Here is a 17,800-nt window from a genome sequence, read left to right as displayed (position 1 = left end):
TGTTATTTATACCATACAGATAACTCCATTCTTAGCATTTATATTTAGACAGCAGGTACAGGAGTGGGAATAAGGACTGGCTTAATTTCCACGCTCTTGGGCGCGGTGTTAGGGGCATACAAGCCGTCTAGAGGAAGCTTACCATCATGTTCTTTGCTGTAACCTTAAGGCGACTGTTTCTAATTGGGTCAGACTGGATAGATAGCAATATATAAACACACTGGGCCTGAAGAGTTGAATGCAAGTGGGCTGCAATTACTTGCGCGTTGTGTGCACAGAACTAAATTAAACTGTCTCAGCTCACTGAACTCAGCTGTTTTATAAAGCTGGCCACACACTAGACCAACTTACATCCAACCAGCCAACTTGTTGATTGGTTGGAATGAAAATCTGGTAAGGAATGGGAGTAAATGATGATCAGCAATTTGCTCCTAAATGCCAGAAAACAGATGAAAATGGTCGGTCAGACAAGTTTGTTAAATGTTTGATCTAAACAATTTGTTCAAATAGTTTTTGTTCACTTTCCGGCATTTGGGAGCAAATTGCTGATTGTTATTTGCTTTCATTCCTTACCAGATTTTCATTCCAACCAATCAACAAGTTGGCTGGTTGGATGTAAGTTGGTCTAGTGTGTGGCCAGCTTGAGTCTGCATCCTCTGTAGCTGCAAATGTCTGGTTCTAATACAGAATACTCAAGATGTTCTCTATTAATAAACTTGCATTCAGCTCTGCAGTAGTCCCACTATCAATTAACCATGACCATAGTTTTGTATTTTTTATTGTTTTTGCATGTTTTTAGGTTTAATTACCATATATAAAACTATCTGCATGCTTCTTATTAAACACATGGGTAACATGGTTTTAAATTCTTTATTTAAAACTGTGGCATGGAGCCAAATGTATTTACTGTACTAGAAAGTGTATGGAAATATCATACCATCCACTTTACATACAATCTGTTGCATTGCCATGTGACTGTCCACACAGCATACAGAGGCAACCACAGTTATTCCAAATGCGTCAATCTGTTGCACAACCGTATAACAATTTCCATCCAGGAACTATAATTCTAAGTGTATATTATATAAAGGACATATAAATGTATATAAATCAAAGATATAGCCTCCTCCACAATCTGTAATAATGAACACCTATATTTCGTGTGGAGCGTTCTCTACAGTAACTTGTGTCAGTGGTAACTTGGCACTTTAGGACACAAAAGGCAATACTTGCTCTCCTTTTGGCTGCCCCCTGCGTCTGCCAGCGACCTGGAGCTGCAGCACAAAAATCACATGGAAAATGGCGCAGCGGCAATCTTCCCAGTGATTTGCACATACGCGCTAGATATGTCTCCAGGAACCAAGCCAAAGTAAACTATGTTCCTTAGAGGAGGGGGCCCACACGGAGGCTGCACATGAGCCCTGTACTCTCTTAAACTACCTTTTATTTAAAAATCCTTTAATTTACCTTAAAAGGGCTGAAACATTATATTTCTTATGTTACCTTTGTATTTGTGTCTTGTAATAATTAAGGAATGATGTAAAAAAATATTATATTCAAGTATATCACCTAGCTCCTAGGGTGGTGCTAGGAAGTCTGCTTGCAAAACTCTCTATGCAGTAGTTCATTTCTTTGCTTTCTTTTTTTCAGAATCCATTATTATCTTTTATTTATTAAAAAAAAAAACAACAACCATATTATGCTATGTATAAAAAACCAACCATATTATGCATAGTACTTTGAGGATGTCATGATACAAACAAATGTGGCACTAAACAAACAAGCTTACAATCTAGGGGTACACCTGTTACATAAAAGTAGCAAAATAATGATTGAGGTTGTTGTTTGGACTGGGTCTCTTTCAGAGTTTTCTGTCAGCCTAATTGAGTAGTGATAATCCTCTCACCAAGGGCTGGACTACAGGGGCTGTGGATGTTATGGGCCTGGAGCTAAGGTGGGCCCGATGATGCTGGATTTGCATACCTCCCTCACCTTGATGCCTTTGCTATGCTCAGATAAGAGCTGTTCTCTGCGGACAGCAGTATTGCCATGACAGTATTGCTGGGCACCTACACAAATATTGTAATGGGGCCCGGTGATGCACAGTGCACTGTACTGCCCCTGCCTCTAACAAAACAGCAATCTTGGTCTAATATCAAGAAACATGGGTGACCTAATTGGGGCAGGGACATCCTTGGTGTGGTGTGTAGCTAGCTCCAGAAAAAAATTCTGAAATAAAATACGTCAGCAGGTAAAAAGGTATGAGAAAACATTAAGCCTGCTCACAGAATCCAGAGAGGCCCTACATCCCCTGTACAAGGAGCAACTGACCACAGAACGTTTTTGAGGTTAGTATTCTTTTAAATCTGCTATTTCTGTACCATCCCATATTTAAGGGATATGCACTAAGCCTTGGAGAGTGATAAAGTGGGGAGTAATAAAGTACCAACCAATCAGCTCCTATCTGTTATTTTTCAAACACTGACAGTTATGGAACTGATTGTTTGTTACTAGGGAGGCCAGTCCCGAGATTCAGGATTGAAAAGTGCTCAATCCCCGGATTGAGTTGGTGGTGGCACTGGCAGACAACAGCAGGAATCAGTGGCTGCACTTCATCCTCCTCCTCCCGTCCCTCTGTCCTTATCTTTCTCCCTCCCCCCCCACGTCCCTCAGTCTCTTATCTCTATCTCCCTCCCCCAGTCCTTATATCTCTCTCTGCCTTCTCAGAAACCTTCCCCATCCCCGAGTACCGGCCATTGCTTGTGTGTTGTGCTTCTCTCTCTGCGGCTGCCTGGGCTGGCTCGCTCTGTGTTGATACCCGCGGCCGCAGTCCTCCTCTGCTTAGCATGTTGTGGGCGAGCGCGGCTGGCATCGGGCTGCGAAGCGTGACTTTTGACGTCACACTGCACACAGTAAGGGGCAGCCGCACAGCAATTGAGCCATATGCTGCAGCGCTGCCCGGCATAAAATAAACCTGAACAGAGCATGCACTGACTAATCCCGAAATCCTGGGATTGGAAGCTCCCCCTTAGGGGTAAATTTACTAAAGTGAGAGTTTTTAGAAGTGGAGATGATGCCCATAGCAACCAATCAGTTTCTATTTAACATTTATCTAGCACCTTCTAGAAAATAATAACTAGAATATCATTGGTTGTTATGGGCAACATCTCCACTTCTAAAACCCGCACTTTAGTAAATATACCCCCTGGCGTGTTTTTCCTTGCATAAATTGGAATCTATTGAATTTTCGTGTGTCCATTTGGTTCACCATTTCTATGTTGTACACATGTTTTTTTCCTCTCATTTTAATTTCACCTTTATATATTTTTATAATTATTTTAATGTTAATAACTATTTTTCATATATTTTTTTTATTTTTTCTCAGTTTGACTTAATTTATACTGCAGGAAAAAGTTGTTTTATAATGCTCATGGGATGCATTTAATTACAATTTGAAAAAAGATTGTTGCATTTTACTGAAAGTGAACACAAATAATCAGTTAGGAAGCCATTATAAAAAACAAAAGTAGAGTTCTAGGATAAAATAGTGAGCTATTATTAGATGATAAATTTAATCTAAAATGCAAAAAATTTGGATTGTATTAAATGAATAGAAAAGCAGGACATAAGAAATATCAGCTATTAATTAAATAATGTATTTAATATAGTAATTGTGCACAGAAAATGAATTACTATATCCATTATGTCTTCATTTGTACAATCATCTGCACAGTGGCACCATTTCATCATCCTGGTACGTGTAATATAGGGTTGTGATAATATGACTTTAATCAGGGACACATATGAATTACACAGGTTCTGTGGTTCATTGAACCTAACTGAAATGCACACTCAACGTCAGCCATAGAGCCTGATTAATTAATATGTACCAGATTTAAGGGATATTATAGAACCCTAGTGTAATACTTCTCAACCAGCCCTAAGCAGTCATACCAAGTATACGTTAATCAATGCCGTAACTGGGTACACACATGGCAAGCGCATGACGTCATGCTGATGAAGAAAACCAGTGCTGTATAGGTGCGGTATCCATGACTGATGCGTCCAGATGACACTATGGGCGGCACTGCAGCAGCGATTCTGGCTGTAGTGTGCCATTCCAGCACCCTGCTAGCCAGGTGCAGGGACCATGGGGCAGTGATGTTTACGCCCACAGAGCCCTGCACTCTCTGTGGCAGCTCCGTTCCTACGGCCCAGCTGTTAATACAGCCCTACTCTGCTTCACGTCATCTTTTCTATTGTACCTGTATCATTATTGTACTTTCCTAATGGTATAAATATTTGTGTCACACCTATTACCTGCAGGTGCAGATCTTTATTTTAATAACTTCATTTCTTTGTAGCATATTCATTTTTCTATACTACACTTCTTATTGTTTAAATTGATTGCATTTTAGGATAAATTTATATTTTAATATTTGTATCTTATTTAATTTCAGGGCACTATTATCATTGTTTACCTTTATACTTTAATGTGTCACCCCTGCCCAGTGTGCAGCATAAACACTTTTCCCAGCCACTCAGTATTTCATTTATCTTCTCCTTGGCACATAGATCAGTTCTGTGCAACTTGTTCACATGATCAGTTTGGAATCCTCCATAAATCCAAATATGTGGTGTATAGAACTGCTACTCAAGGAGGGGGTTTTACACTACAAAACATAAAGGTTGTACCAAACTGGTCACTGCCCCCTTCCAATTCAATAAAACTTGTGTGTGAATTTCCAGATATGGACATTATATGTAATGTGACTTGGTTTTGAACACTTTATACATACCGTGGCTGATGTATATAATCATAGAACACAGCACAGTATTAGTAACTAGGAATAAATAACCTCTAAATGTCGGCCTCTTCTCTGAAGCCGCTGCATCACTGGCAGAGAATGTTCCCTTATAAGAATATATACTCCATGTAGGGGAGAAGCAGCAGGACCCTTCCCTATAAGTCAGTGTTATGTAGTAATATGGGCTCAGGATGTGTAGATATAGAACAGAAGCTGAACTGTAAACTCTGCCAGAATCCTCTGCTACATGAACAGGAGCTTCTTATGAGCCTTGGGTTCGGCCTCCGCTAATAATGGCTTTTTGTGAACATTTGATTTGTGCTTTATTTAATACATTGGATGGATGCAAAAATGCAGCCATAAAATATAAAATAAACAATAGAACAAGCAGTGTTTAGCATGAATCCGGCATTTGGATAAAGTATATAGAGTATGGACGCTATTCGGTAAACAGTATTTATCACATGCAGATGGCGAGTATGAGCCTATAGTATGAACTGCTTAACAGGAAACCAGTCCTCTAATTATATTAATGAATTTGAATCCATATTGTAAGCATTCAAGAAGCACAAGAGATCATTGGAATGGTTTTGTGTCCTGAGATTTTATTTTTAGATCACTATGTTTTGGGGTTGGGTGTAAGCAGTTTTCACACTATTAAAACATACATTTTTATGCAGCTTAAACCAATAAAACTAGTGCTTAAAAATAAATCAATAAATAATAACCAATTACTTTTCAGAACAAAAAAAAAAGGAAAATAAAAATAGAGTACTCCAGTACAGGCAACTCTGCATTTGTGGAAGAACCACTACACACTATAAAAACCTGAAAAGGCACTATTACTAAAACCGACCAGAAACAAATATTAGTAAAATGGGAAATAATCTGAGGAAGCTGTGAATGTGCATTTGTATCATGCTAGACTTTAGACTGAAACAGGAGGGAGCGGAGTCCACCCTCCTCGCCACCCCCTTGCAGAACAGATGACATCACTTTTGTAGTTGCCGAATACACCAATGTTCTGTATGCTGTTGGGGGGAATGTTCTGTATCATAAAGCATTGGTTATGTCAAAACATTTAACCCCTTGTCAGACATGTACGACGAACCCACGTTTGTTGCACATTGAGCTGGGCATTGATTTTCTTTACAGGCCTTCCCTGTTTTCTTTGCAGTAAAAATGTAGATTAGTGAGTGATGAGCTGCCCAGGACTAAGCATCCAAATATAGACACATTCGTTCTTTCCGTACTATGATCACTCTACAATGACTATGCAAAGTTACCACCTACCTGGCAGCTTGGGGAGCTGCCGTCCCGACATAGCTGGGAAGGGTGTAAAGTTCAGCCCATGACTGGGATGAAAGTAGGGCACAGAGAAAGCTGCCCATTGAAGCATGAATAGGGCTAACTCTGGAATAAAAGGAGAATTAACTATTCATGAAGTAATCTCTGGGTTTCCTTCACCTCTTTTGCTGTGTGAGAGAGGTGGGAATCAATTAACCTTTTGTTAATTCCTTGGGAAATGTCATCGTACCCGCTGACAAATCGAATAGTGCCATTGGGGGCTTAATATACCAGCAATTATTATTATTATGGCTGGGGGTACAAACAGGAGCTGAATGTATTGATCTGTACAAATCTTTTCTGCTAATTATCTGTACTAATAATATAATAACACTGTGTCTGTCTGTTCCAAAGCCATAACTAGACTTTTTGGTGCCCTGTGCCAGAGAGAGAATTGGCGCCCCCCCCCCATTATTTAAATAGGGACATAAGATAGTGCACCTGAAAAAGAGAGAGGGGCAGCCAGGAGATGCTGGAGATAAAAGGAGAGGAAGCTACAAGTGAGAGTGATAATAAATAGGAACATTGACAGGCCCAAACAGCGCCCCGTGCCATGTCGTACTACTCTAGTTAAGGTCCTGGTCTGTTCCAAATTGGCGCAAAAACTACTGAACCGATTTTCATGAAAGCTGCAGCATTGTGTAGTGGAAACTCCTAGAAATAACCTGCGCTTTGTTTCATTTCCATCCGTCAAGTTAAAGCCGAGCATAACAAAAACAAAATGTATTGACATCATCAATGCAAGAGATAGATGTGGCACCATGCTCATGGCCAGTAAGAGGTGGGGAGAGGTGCTTTGGGCCCGATATCACTTGAATAGGATAGCTACATAGCAGTCTGTGCACAGGGCACACAGTGACATTGGTGTGAGTGGTGGGTGAATAGGAGAGGCTACATAGCAGTCTGTGCACAGGGCACACAGTGACATTGGTATGAGTGAATAGGATAGGCTACATAGCAGTCTGTGCACAGGGCACACAGTGACATTGATGTCAGTGGTGGGTGAATAGGATAGGCTACATAGCAGTCTGTGCACAGGGCACACAGTGACATAGGTGTGAGTGGTGGGTGAATAGGATAGGCTACATAGCAGTCTGTGCACAGGGCACACAGTGACATTAGTGTGAGAGGTGGGTGAATAGGATAGGCTACATAGCAGTCTGTGCACAGGGCACACAGTGACATTGGTATGAGTGAATAGGATAGGCTACATAGCAGTCTGTGCACAGGGCAGACAGTGACATTGATGTCAGTGGTGGGTGAATAGGATAGGCTACATAGCAGTCTGTGCACAGGGCACACAGTGACATTGATGTCAGTGGTGGGTGAATAGGATAGGCTACATAGCAGTCTGTGCACAGGGCACACAGTGACATTGATGTCAGTGGTGGGTGAATAGGATAGGCTACATAGCAGTCTGTGCACAGGGCACACAGTGACATTGATGTCAGTGGTGGGTGAATAGGATAGGCTACATAGCAGTCTGTGCACAGGGCACACAGTGACATTGGTGTGAGTGGTGGGTGAATAGGATAGGCTACAGAGCAGTCTGTGCACAGGGCACACAGTGACATTGGTGTGAGTGGTGGGTGAATAGGATAGGCTACAGAGCGGTCTGTGCACAGGGCACACAGTGACATTGGTGTGAGTGGTGGGTGAATAGGATAGGCTACATAGCGGTCTGTGCACAGGGCACACAGTGACATAGGTGTGAGTGGTGGGTGAATAGGATAGGCTACATAGCGGTCTGTGCACAGGGCACACAGTGACATAGGTGTGAGTGGTGGGTGAATAGGATAGGCTACATAGCGGTCTGTGCACAGGGCACACAGTGACATAGGTGTGAGTGGTGGGTGAATAGGATAGGCTACATAGCGGTCTGTGCACAGGGCACACAGTGACATAGGTGTGAGTGGTGGGTGAATAGGATAGGCTACATAGCAGTCTGTGCACAGGGCACACAGTGACATTGGTGTGAGTGGTAGGTGAATAGGATAGGCTACATAGCAGTCTGTGCACAGGGCACACAGTGACATAGGTGTGAGTGGTGGGTGAATAGGATAGGCTACATAGCAGTCTGTGCACAGGGCACACAGTGACATAGGTGTGAGTGGTGGGTGAATAGGATAGGCTACATAGCAGTCTGTGCACAGGGCACACAGTGACATAGGTGAGAGTGGTGGGTGAATAGGATAGGATACATAGCAGTCTGTGCACAGGGCACACAGTGACACTGGTGTGAGTGGTGGGTGAATAGGATAGGCTACATAGCGGTCTGGGCACACAGTGACATAGGTGTGAGTGGTGGGTGAATGCGCTACTGCCACCAGTCTGTATAGCGCTGTTGGTCACACGGGCCATTCCTGCAACAGGGCCTCTGTGCAAAGCAATACAACTAGATCACCTCAAATAAAAATAATGTTGTCAGATGCGATTTCATCATGGGCGAAGCTACGGGCAACAGCTAATGTTGTATATTATTAGTATACATTCCATAAAAATTATAAGTCTTGGTAGATACTGTGTTTTTTTAATGGCATAGGAAGAAAATAATAACCCCAAAGTAGGTGTATTTTGATTGTTTCAGAACTCTATTTCTGTAAATAGTTTCTTGCAGGAAGTGTAATTATGGCAGTATACAGTATACACAGGCACTTTGGGCCTGATTCAGAGCCGGACGCTATTTGCGCTTGCTCGTTCAGAAAAAAGGGGTGGCTATTCAAATGAACCGTTCGCTCTTTGCGGTCTGTTCACGCCTCTAGGTCTGAACGAGCGTACAAAACATGCAGTCGTTTTTTGGAAAACTACGCCCCTAGCCGCTCGCATCCTACATCATGTCCGCTATTTATTAGATTAATCGACTACATCGACCAGCGTATGAACTGCTCGCTATTCTTGTGGTTGGTTTTTCGAACCGCAATCTTGCGAGTAGTTCTGACTATAAAATAACCCAGTGACGTGGTCAATGACGCTGCTGTATTAACTATGCACACCCATAAAACGCCCGTTTTGACCTTTAAGCACGCCTGCGTTCGGATCTCCACTCCCCGTTTTCAAGCACCTTCCCCTGTTACCACCCACATACGCCTCCTCCTGTCACTCAAAATAGCAGGCATTCGCTATTTAGCGAACAAACGATTTTCGACCACACTGACTGGTTCGCGCATGCGTATTACAATCCGTACGCATGCGCAGTTGTGCAAACATCGCTCGGAACGAACGAGCGGCCGCTTACGAGCGGCTCTGAATCAGGCCCTTTGTTTGCTTTCAGGGATGGCTAATTATATATGATACAATTACTAAGAGATCCATTGGTTTGTTGCTTCTAACCTTAAACAACCTTCTTAACTTAACTAATAAATAACGACACAGACACCAAACAGCTTGGCTAAAAGGTCACAGCTTTTTATTAAATCATTAATTCATTAATTCATTAACCTAACCAAGGTGGCAAGAGACGCTGCAAGCTCAGTTCTAGCTTTTGAAATACGAACTACTCGGGGGACGACTAAAATCTAGTAACCCGGCAATCCAACCCAGGTAACTTGCAGAGTTTAACACGGGAGTAACTCTTGAAACCCTGCAGTGTGAACGGCGCACTCCGGGTCACGATGACCTGGAGCGTGCCGCATGCCGGCCGATTGGCCCGGCTTCAGTGGCGCTTGGAGATGACTTCAACCCCAAGCGTCCATTTCAACGCCGGAAAAGCCGGGTCTATGCAGATCCGACTCTGATGTGAACGGCGCTGACTCAGGAAAGTCCTGGGTCGGCGCCGGCTAAATTCCGGGTCTGATCCAGATTGGAACCCTATTCCAACTCCGGGTCAGACCCAGAATTTAGGTGTAAAAGGGGTTTAAGTCACCTGACCAAACAAGGCTGTCAATCACTGCCATCAGCAAAAATGGCATCTTATTTATTCTCACACTTAAGCAGATTTCGTCTGTAATTCTATGCTCTTTACCTGGTCTCCTACTGGTTAGATTGTATCTTTGATCAAGGATGCCAGATCGTGTCTGCCTGATGCTTCATATTTATTTTTTTGCTGCATCTAGATATATCATTGACCAATATAATGTATAAATATTGGGGACTTGTACATTATAGTACTGTCACAATAGGGTTAATGTCTTATTGTTTAGTTGGCAGTAAACAATACAGACCATATGGCATAGTTTTGAGTCAACATGGTTGCAATGCAAGCACCTTTATATTGTTCACATAAAATATCTAGTTGTTTAGCAATCAAATTGATCACATTTGTTGGTGACCAAAGTGGACAAGTAGATCAATGGGCAGATGGCCGATGTGGGGAACAGGAGTGATCAGTTGATGACCACCAATATCAGTTGAAGTTTACTTTAAACCAATAAATATAACAATCTAATAAGATTTATATAGTTTATTTCTGTCATAAAACATGTCCCTTCACGCAGTGCGATTTTACATGGGTTTGAGTGTACAGCGTGATTCAGTCACTTCCAGTGACCATGTATAATGCAGATATTTACACTTACCAGCTTTACCAATAATACCTAAACCAGCGCCATAACAGGGTAGGCTAGCGCCCTCTGCTGGCCACACTCCTGAGCACATGGCATCATGTTAAAGGGGCGGGACCGCAAGATGCCCCATAGGGCTGTATACGCTGCGATCTGGATTATCGAAAGGACCCTCCAGGCGGGACTGCAGCAGTAAATCTGGCTGCAGGGTTCTGCTCCAGGCAACCTGTTAGCCAGATCCAGGGGCTGTGGGGCAGGGATGGTGCCTCTCTGCACTACGTGCAGCCGCACTAATCCTAGGTACGGCCCTGACCTAAATTATCTTGGGGTACAAATTTTAGATGACGGTTTTCATTGAACTTAGATGTATCTTGTCATTCTAAGTATATTCCCAGTGAGTTCCAATCAGCAGGCCTCAGGGTCAGGTTTGAAAGGTCACTAGAATTTAGGCTTGATAGAGGAAATGTCTTCCAGGCAAAATAAAAGCTAAATACTTCAAATGGGGACAATAGGTTACAAAAGTAAGAAATAATTGGTTTTGTCTTTCATATATTTCAGAATAGTATACTTTATCACATTTTAACACAGGTGTGTCAAAATAAAATGAATTGTGAGGCGTGTCATTCTGCAGTCACAAATGGAATATGTTAGGAACCATAGCTAGTCCTGTAATGATAGGGTCTCACATGATGCTGTCTCTTGTGGCTTCTTATTCATTGCTGGCATTTGGGCAGGACAGTCTTTACAGTCTGTTTTATGTCAGTTTGTATCATGAATCCCCTCAATGTACTGCACTGAGTAACATATCAGAGCTCTGTAAATAGGATAATAATAATGCTGACGTTGTAGTGTGTGCACAGGTAACATTATGTCACTGGCTTCTCTACTCAACTATTTTGTCATGCCCTGCTCCGGTCCTGCTGGTATCTGCAGATGTTCATTCTTGAGCCTGTAACATGAGGTGTGTTTGCTTCATAGTCATGGTGTCATTCACAGCCAAATTTATATATATATTATTCTTTACAGAACCCCGGAGTTATGTTGAGTCAGTGGCTCGGACAGCAGCAACTGGAGGAGGAGGCACTCCCCCATCTCCCACCACAGCACAGCCATATAATATGTACATGCTGAGGAATGGAGGTTACCCCAACGCTTTTACACCACCAAGCCCCATTTCCACTAGTAGCCCAGTACACAGCACTGATGGGTAAGGAGAGATTTGATTATATAATCTTACATCTTCATTGCTTCAGTGTCTTATAAATAAGTACAGCAGATAATGGAACATGCAGTCTCCCTGTATGTTACCCTAGAACCCGAATTATATATTTCACCAGGAACTAGTGATATTATGTAGGCAGCCTCCTAGTGGGTTGACAGACTGAATTCTGATTAATATCTGGTAGCCAACAAAATGGCTGACTCCACTGCGACTACAGCACCAATGACTTACTTTTCCCCTTTCCCTTGCAGAGTCTCTCTAAGAAGCTGTCCATCAGCAGAAAGCAGTGTTTGCATCCCCAATACCACTCAGCCATCTGTGGATTCCAGTTTTAAGTCCACCAGTCTGTCTCAATCCTCACCACAAAGCAGTTATCAGAATAGTTCCCCAACACCAAACATGGTTCCTCATACAGTCATTCCCATCAGTGCATATGACACATACACGTATAGCCCAAATAACGTCATCACACAGACAGATGGATTTTCTGGACAACCACTGAGCGGGCATGCACTGTATACCAGCTCTCAGCCACTTCACAGATCAGTGGGCACAAACACACCGCCCAGCCCAGGCTTTGCAAGACGAATGGTCACTCCAACTATGTCAAATACTCCAGGAAGCCCTAGTTTAAACAGGCACCCTCTAGCAGCACATGGTGCCATAGCGGCCACACCAAGTAGTCCAAGCCTTGCCCGGCACCAGGTTGTGATGACAGGAAGTGCCCCAGTGACTCCAGGAAGCCCCAGTATGGATCGGCATATCATGTACGGATTATCCAACCCTGAAGAGCGGCGGCAGACGCTGTCAAGGCAGAGCAGTGGATCGGGATACCAAGCTCCATCCACCCCATGTTTTCCTGTATCTCCTGCCTACTACCAAGGCATGAGTAGCCCATCATCCTCATCACCAGACTCTACACTCTACCGACAGGGAAGTCCCGTGCCACAGCCTTCACTTCCTGAAAAACGGAGGATGTCATCTGGCGATAGGTCCAACAGCTTACCTAACTATTCCACACTTAATGGAAAGGCTTCTTCTCCAATGTCCAGTGGGATGTCTAGTCCTAGTGGTGGCAGTACAATGGCATTTACACACACCTTGCCAGACTTCTCCAAGTTCTCCATGCCAGGTATTGATCCATTACCCTGTTATAAACCACAAGTAAACGGTTCCTATGCAGCAGAGACAGAATATAAGTTTTTGGCCAAGTACAGTGGCAATAATGGAAGCGGTGGCAGTTCAGTTCTCTGCACTGTTCCTCTGGGAACAGTTGTGAAGGTGTTCCTCGGGCATGAATCATCTTTCATTTTTCCACACAGCCCATAGAGGTGCTCAGGAATTATGAGAAAAGATTCATTAATGTTGTGGTGGGATTTAGTGTATTGAATTGCCCTACAGAATATCGTTCACCAGTGGCAGAAAATATCTTCACTGCGTTTCCGTAATGTACCTTCTAATTGCCTGTGCCACTACAGAGATTACCATAGAATGGTGCAGGTGCCTATTATTAGATGAAGGCCACACATTTTGATGTGTTTTTAGGACAGCCAATACATTTCTGTCCCTGCTACTATGAATGCATACTCGAAATTAGAAGTAATGTGAAATGCAGATTAATGTATTAATAAAATACTCAATCATGGCAAATGACAATCTAACTAGGAAAGTGCATTTTTTCAATCCAGTGTTTGTCATGAAACAATATTCCATACCATCCTCAAACTACATACTGTTATATTCTTATTATCATGACACTGATACACCAACCTAACAACATTGCAACTGAATTAGAGTGCACATACCGTACACACCATGACCAAACCCAGCAGTCATACACATAATACTGTAATGGAATTTAAAATGAGTGTTGTTCTGAATACATAATAGAATTGGATTTAATAAGATTATTAGAATGTCATTTACAGCAGCAGCATAATCTATGGATCTCCGGTTATGGATTGAAAGATCTACAGTAAAAAGGTAGACAATGTCTAGATAGACCCCAGATGTTAGACAGGGACAAAAGGTCGACAGGGACAAAAGGTCAACAGGGTCAAAAGGTCAACATGCATATTGTCGACATGAAAATGGTCAACATGTTGTTTTTTTTTCTAACCCTAATCTTCACCCTACCCCTCCCCTTGGGGCCTAACCCTAACTCTTGGTGCCTGACCCTAACCGTCCCTTCTAGTGCCTAACCCCAACCCTCTGGTAAGTGCCTAACCCTAACAAAAAAATAATAATGTGTCGACCCTTTGCATGTCGACCATTTGTACCTGTCGGCCTCCTTACATGTTGACCATTTGTCCCTGTCGACCTATTGCCTGTCTATAATCTGGTGTCCATCAAGACATTGTCTACCTTTTTACTGTAGAATCTCCAGTTCTCAACTCTCAGCGCTAATTCGACCATCGGTTTAATCCAAAATTCTCTTCCAGATAGCAGCCCAGAAACACGAGCAAATGTCAAGTTTGTGCAGGACACGTCCAAGTATTGGTATAAACCTGAGATCTCCAGAGACCAAGGTGAGTTATAGATCGAGAATATGTTTCAGCAGCTGTGTAAAGATGCACATGAAATCTATACCATTGTTCTTACAGCCTTTATTCTGCTGAAAAGGTCTGTGGTTGCTCTAATTGCATGTAATGCACACACAAATCTAATAAGCATATCCATTCCAATATGTAGTTGAACTGTCTACTGTCCACCATATAGATATTTTAGTTTTTTTAAATAAAGTTTTTAATGGGGAAGATTGTGAAAATTGGTTTGGCCCTGAAACATCAAGTTTTTAATTTTTTTTTGACCTAGAGAAAATGTATATGAAGATATGATTCCCTTTAACTATATTACTGTGGTCTACAAATTAGGTATATTGATATTACTGGGGTAAGAACATTGGAATCTTGTACAAAATATGAAGTATGCAAAATAATTAGTTGTTGGTACAAATTGGATGACCCAGCCTAAATCAAATGGCAATCCATTTTCAGGTCCCGATTAGTAGGGTAAGAAACTTGGCACTATATAAAGCATTTAATGTGCGGATAGAACATTGATTAATATTCTGCAAACTTGTTCCAGTCTTCTTGTGTGATAATGTGATGGCCTTTTCCCTTTACCAGCTATCTCTCTACTGAAGGACAGAGATCCAGGCACCTTCATTATTCGAGACAGCCATTCGTTCAGAGGGGCATATGGATTGGCCATGAAAGTTGCCACACCTCCACCTACACCTGCCCAGCCAAGCAAGAAAGGTAAATAAGCTTCAGGTGATACAGTATTAGTGCACCATAAATAGACATCGCTACGCATTTCATTAAATATTCTATTCCTCCAGGAGATGCCACAAACGAGCTGGTGAGACATTTCTTGATAGAGACCAGTCCCAGAGGAGTGAAATTAAAGGGATGCCCGAATGAACCTTACTTTGGTAAGGCCAAATATTTACATTTAATTTCAATAAACAGCTTGTGTAGTAGAACATTAGACATTATTAGTACAATGGTGATGCAGTATATATTTCCTCATATTTTTAGAGCAGAGAGATGTTATCAAAACAACAGATATAGTATACACTACAGCATTTTTGTTTTGTACTATATGGTGCTTTACATGATGAACCCCTAATTGATTTTCTTTCTTTTCAGGGTGCCTATCAGCACTGGTGTATCAGCACTCAATCACCCCCTTGGCACTGCCCTGCAAACTGGTAATACCCTGCCAAGGTAAAGTTCACATTTAGCTTAAATAAGAATTTCATGTATTTAGCAAATTTACCCACTTCCCACAAGTAGCAGAACTGCAAAGACCCTATGCTAGAAACTCCATTTTGGGAATAGCTCACCCCAGCAGTCCCATGATCCTCCAGGACTGGGTTTGGCTTGTCCAAACAGCTTGCAATCATCAGACTCTGTCTTCACACTCCAGGCTGCGAATAGTCTACCTACAAGTGGTTTCTCCAGAACCACTGGGGGCCAAAGCCTCGGATTTAAACCCAGAAAACTTTTTTCATGACTATCTCCTAAATAGCAGTAAATTGTATAACTATAGATGCATTGTACCTTATATATGCCCGATCATCATGTTTGGCAGATCCCTCAGAGGAGACTAGGGAAGTTGCCACTCCAACCAACGCTGCCAGTGACTTGCTCAAACAAGGTGCAGGTAAGTGATCTTTGAACAAATATAAGGGTCTGAAATTCTGATAATGTTAATATATTACACAATTTAAATCATTGCTATTATGTAGAACTTTGTTACACATGTTCGGCTTGATTTACAGTAGATGCCAATTTTGCTTACAAAGGCTTACACATGTTTTGACCTGCACATACAGATGTGTCCACTATCCTTGAATAGCCCCATTTACAGCTGTGTCCTTCTACATCTTTGCTGCAGTCTAGCTAAAAAGCCCCCCTCAGCGAGCCAGGTCCTGTGAGACTCTGCTAGCGCCGGGTGTCTTCTTTGCCGAAAATGCATCTAAGTCGTAATGCGATGCGGATAGGACACATCAGCAGACTGTGCTGATTAAGTTGATATGTGACACTTGTATATCTTTGTGCACCTTAGTCTGTACATGAAGCCCCACGGAACTTGAAATTAAAAAAAGTTGCGAAATTGTATCACTTAGCCTACAGATTCAGAGACTCAGTCATACTCAGATATAAAAGTGTTGCATATGAAATTAATCAGCGCAGTCTGCTGGTGCATCCTAGATTCATCGCGACTTAGATGCATTTTTGGCAAAAAAGACGGCAGACGCTAGCAGAGTAGCACGGTGCCTGGTGGCTCACCACTCATACCAGGCAAGTCGCGCTGCATGGTGTATTGAGGCTAGATGTATGAGGACTCATCGGTAGCGCTCCACGCACGTTGCACCTTAACAGTGCCAAAGCACTAATCGTAAGTATATATAGAAATCTAGGGGGACAGCACAAAGTGAATATAATATGAATATAAAACATCACATATATAGTGATACAAAAAATATAGTTAATCATAAAATAGTGGGGGAACTGCGTGAATGCTCAAAAAATTGACCACAAAGTACGCAAATAAATTCATTGCACACAGGATCATTGTACACAAATTTAAATAACAATAATAAAAAATGCACATTTAAAATAATTACTACATAATTACCGATAAAAAGTCCACCATAAATATAACTATGCTGTTTGATATTTGCACTCCTTATATCTAACAGCATAGTAATATTTATGGTAGGGTCCAATACTCCTCTCTAGGCATAAGGGACTGCAAAGTGCAACTTCAGTAGAATCCAGATACTTTTTACTATGCATGCTCATTGTGGTGAAGCAGGTTATTACCTCCATCATTAAATCAGGCCTGCTTTGTTTTGCCGTACTATAAATGTTGATCCTAAACCATCACCTTCGATGTCACCCATGTCTCTTTCCCTAGCCTGCAATGTGTTATTTGTCAACTCAATCGACATGGAGTCTCTGACGGGGCCCCAGGCTATAGCCAAGACTATAGGAGAGACACTGTCTGCTGACCCCCAACCCACTGCGACTATCGTACACTTTAAAGTCTCTGCTCAAGGAATCACCCTGACCGACAACCAGAGAAAGTAAGGAACCCTTTGTGTTACATTGCTGCAAGATGATTATAATAAATCATCTGTATCTCATTTATTATCGGAATACGTATTTGAATAATAAAGGAAAAGATAACTAAAACTCACTAGCTCTGGTTAGAGCGGTCTCCTCCGTGCTATAATAATATTGTGGTCTATTCATATCAGCAGTGTTCATGAGGAACTGCCCACTCTGTCTAGTATTACATTTTCAGGGGGAGTTTTTCTACCCTTTATAGAGGGGAACTTAATGTAAGATTGTGAGTCAACTTCTGGACCCAGCATCAGTCTCGTTATTTAATAACCACACCTCGTATTG

At 42.1% G+C, this 17,800-nt stretch overlaps 1 protein-coding gene across 3 annotated transcripts in view; it reads left to right on the top strand.

Moving 5' to 3' along the window:
• Positions 1-17,800, top strand: part of TNS1 (tensin 1) — a 754,643-nt gene that overhangs the window by 723,731 nt on the left and 13,112 nt on the right. For all 3 annotated transcript variants that reach the window (XM_088463870.1, XM_088463869.1, XM_088463871.1), the window contains 8 exons: positions 11,681-11,861; positions 12,128-13,008; positions 14,318-14,404; positions 15,005-15,136; positions 15,220-15,312; positions 15,530-15,607; positions 15,975-16,046; positions 17,307-17,475. In XM_088463870.1, the coding sequence (XP_088319996.1) occupies positions 11,681-11,861; positions 12,128-13,008; positions 14,318-14,404; positions 15,005-15,136; positions 15,220-15,312; positions 15,530-15,607; positions 15,975-16,046; positions 17,307-17,475 (1,693 nt within the window). The remainder of the gene's footprint in view (positions 1-11,680; positions 11,862-12,127; positions 13,009-14,317; positions 14,405-15,004; positions 15,137-15,219; positions 15,313-15,529; positions 15,608-15,974; positions 16,047-17,306; positions 17,476-17,800) is intronic.

The sequence above is a fragment of the Taudactylus pleione genome, unplaced genomic scaffold, assembly GCF_031769625.1.
Source record: "Taudactylus pleione unplaced genomic scaffold, aTauple2 ptg001477l, whole genome shotgun sequence".
NCBI lineage: Eukaryota > Metazoa > Chordata > Amphibia > Anura > Myobatrachidae > Taudactylus > Taudactylus pleione.
Note: the sequence above shows the minus strand (reverse complement) of the source record. Positions and strands in the feature narration are given on the sequence as shown.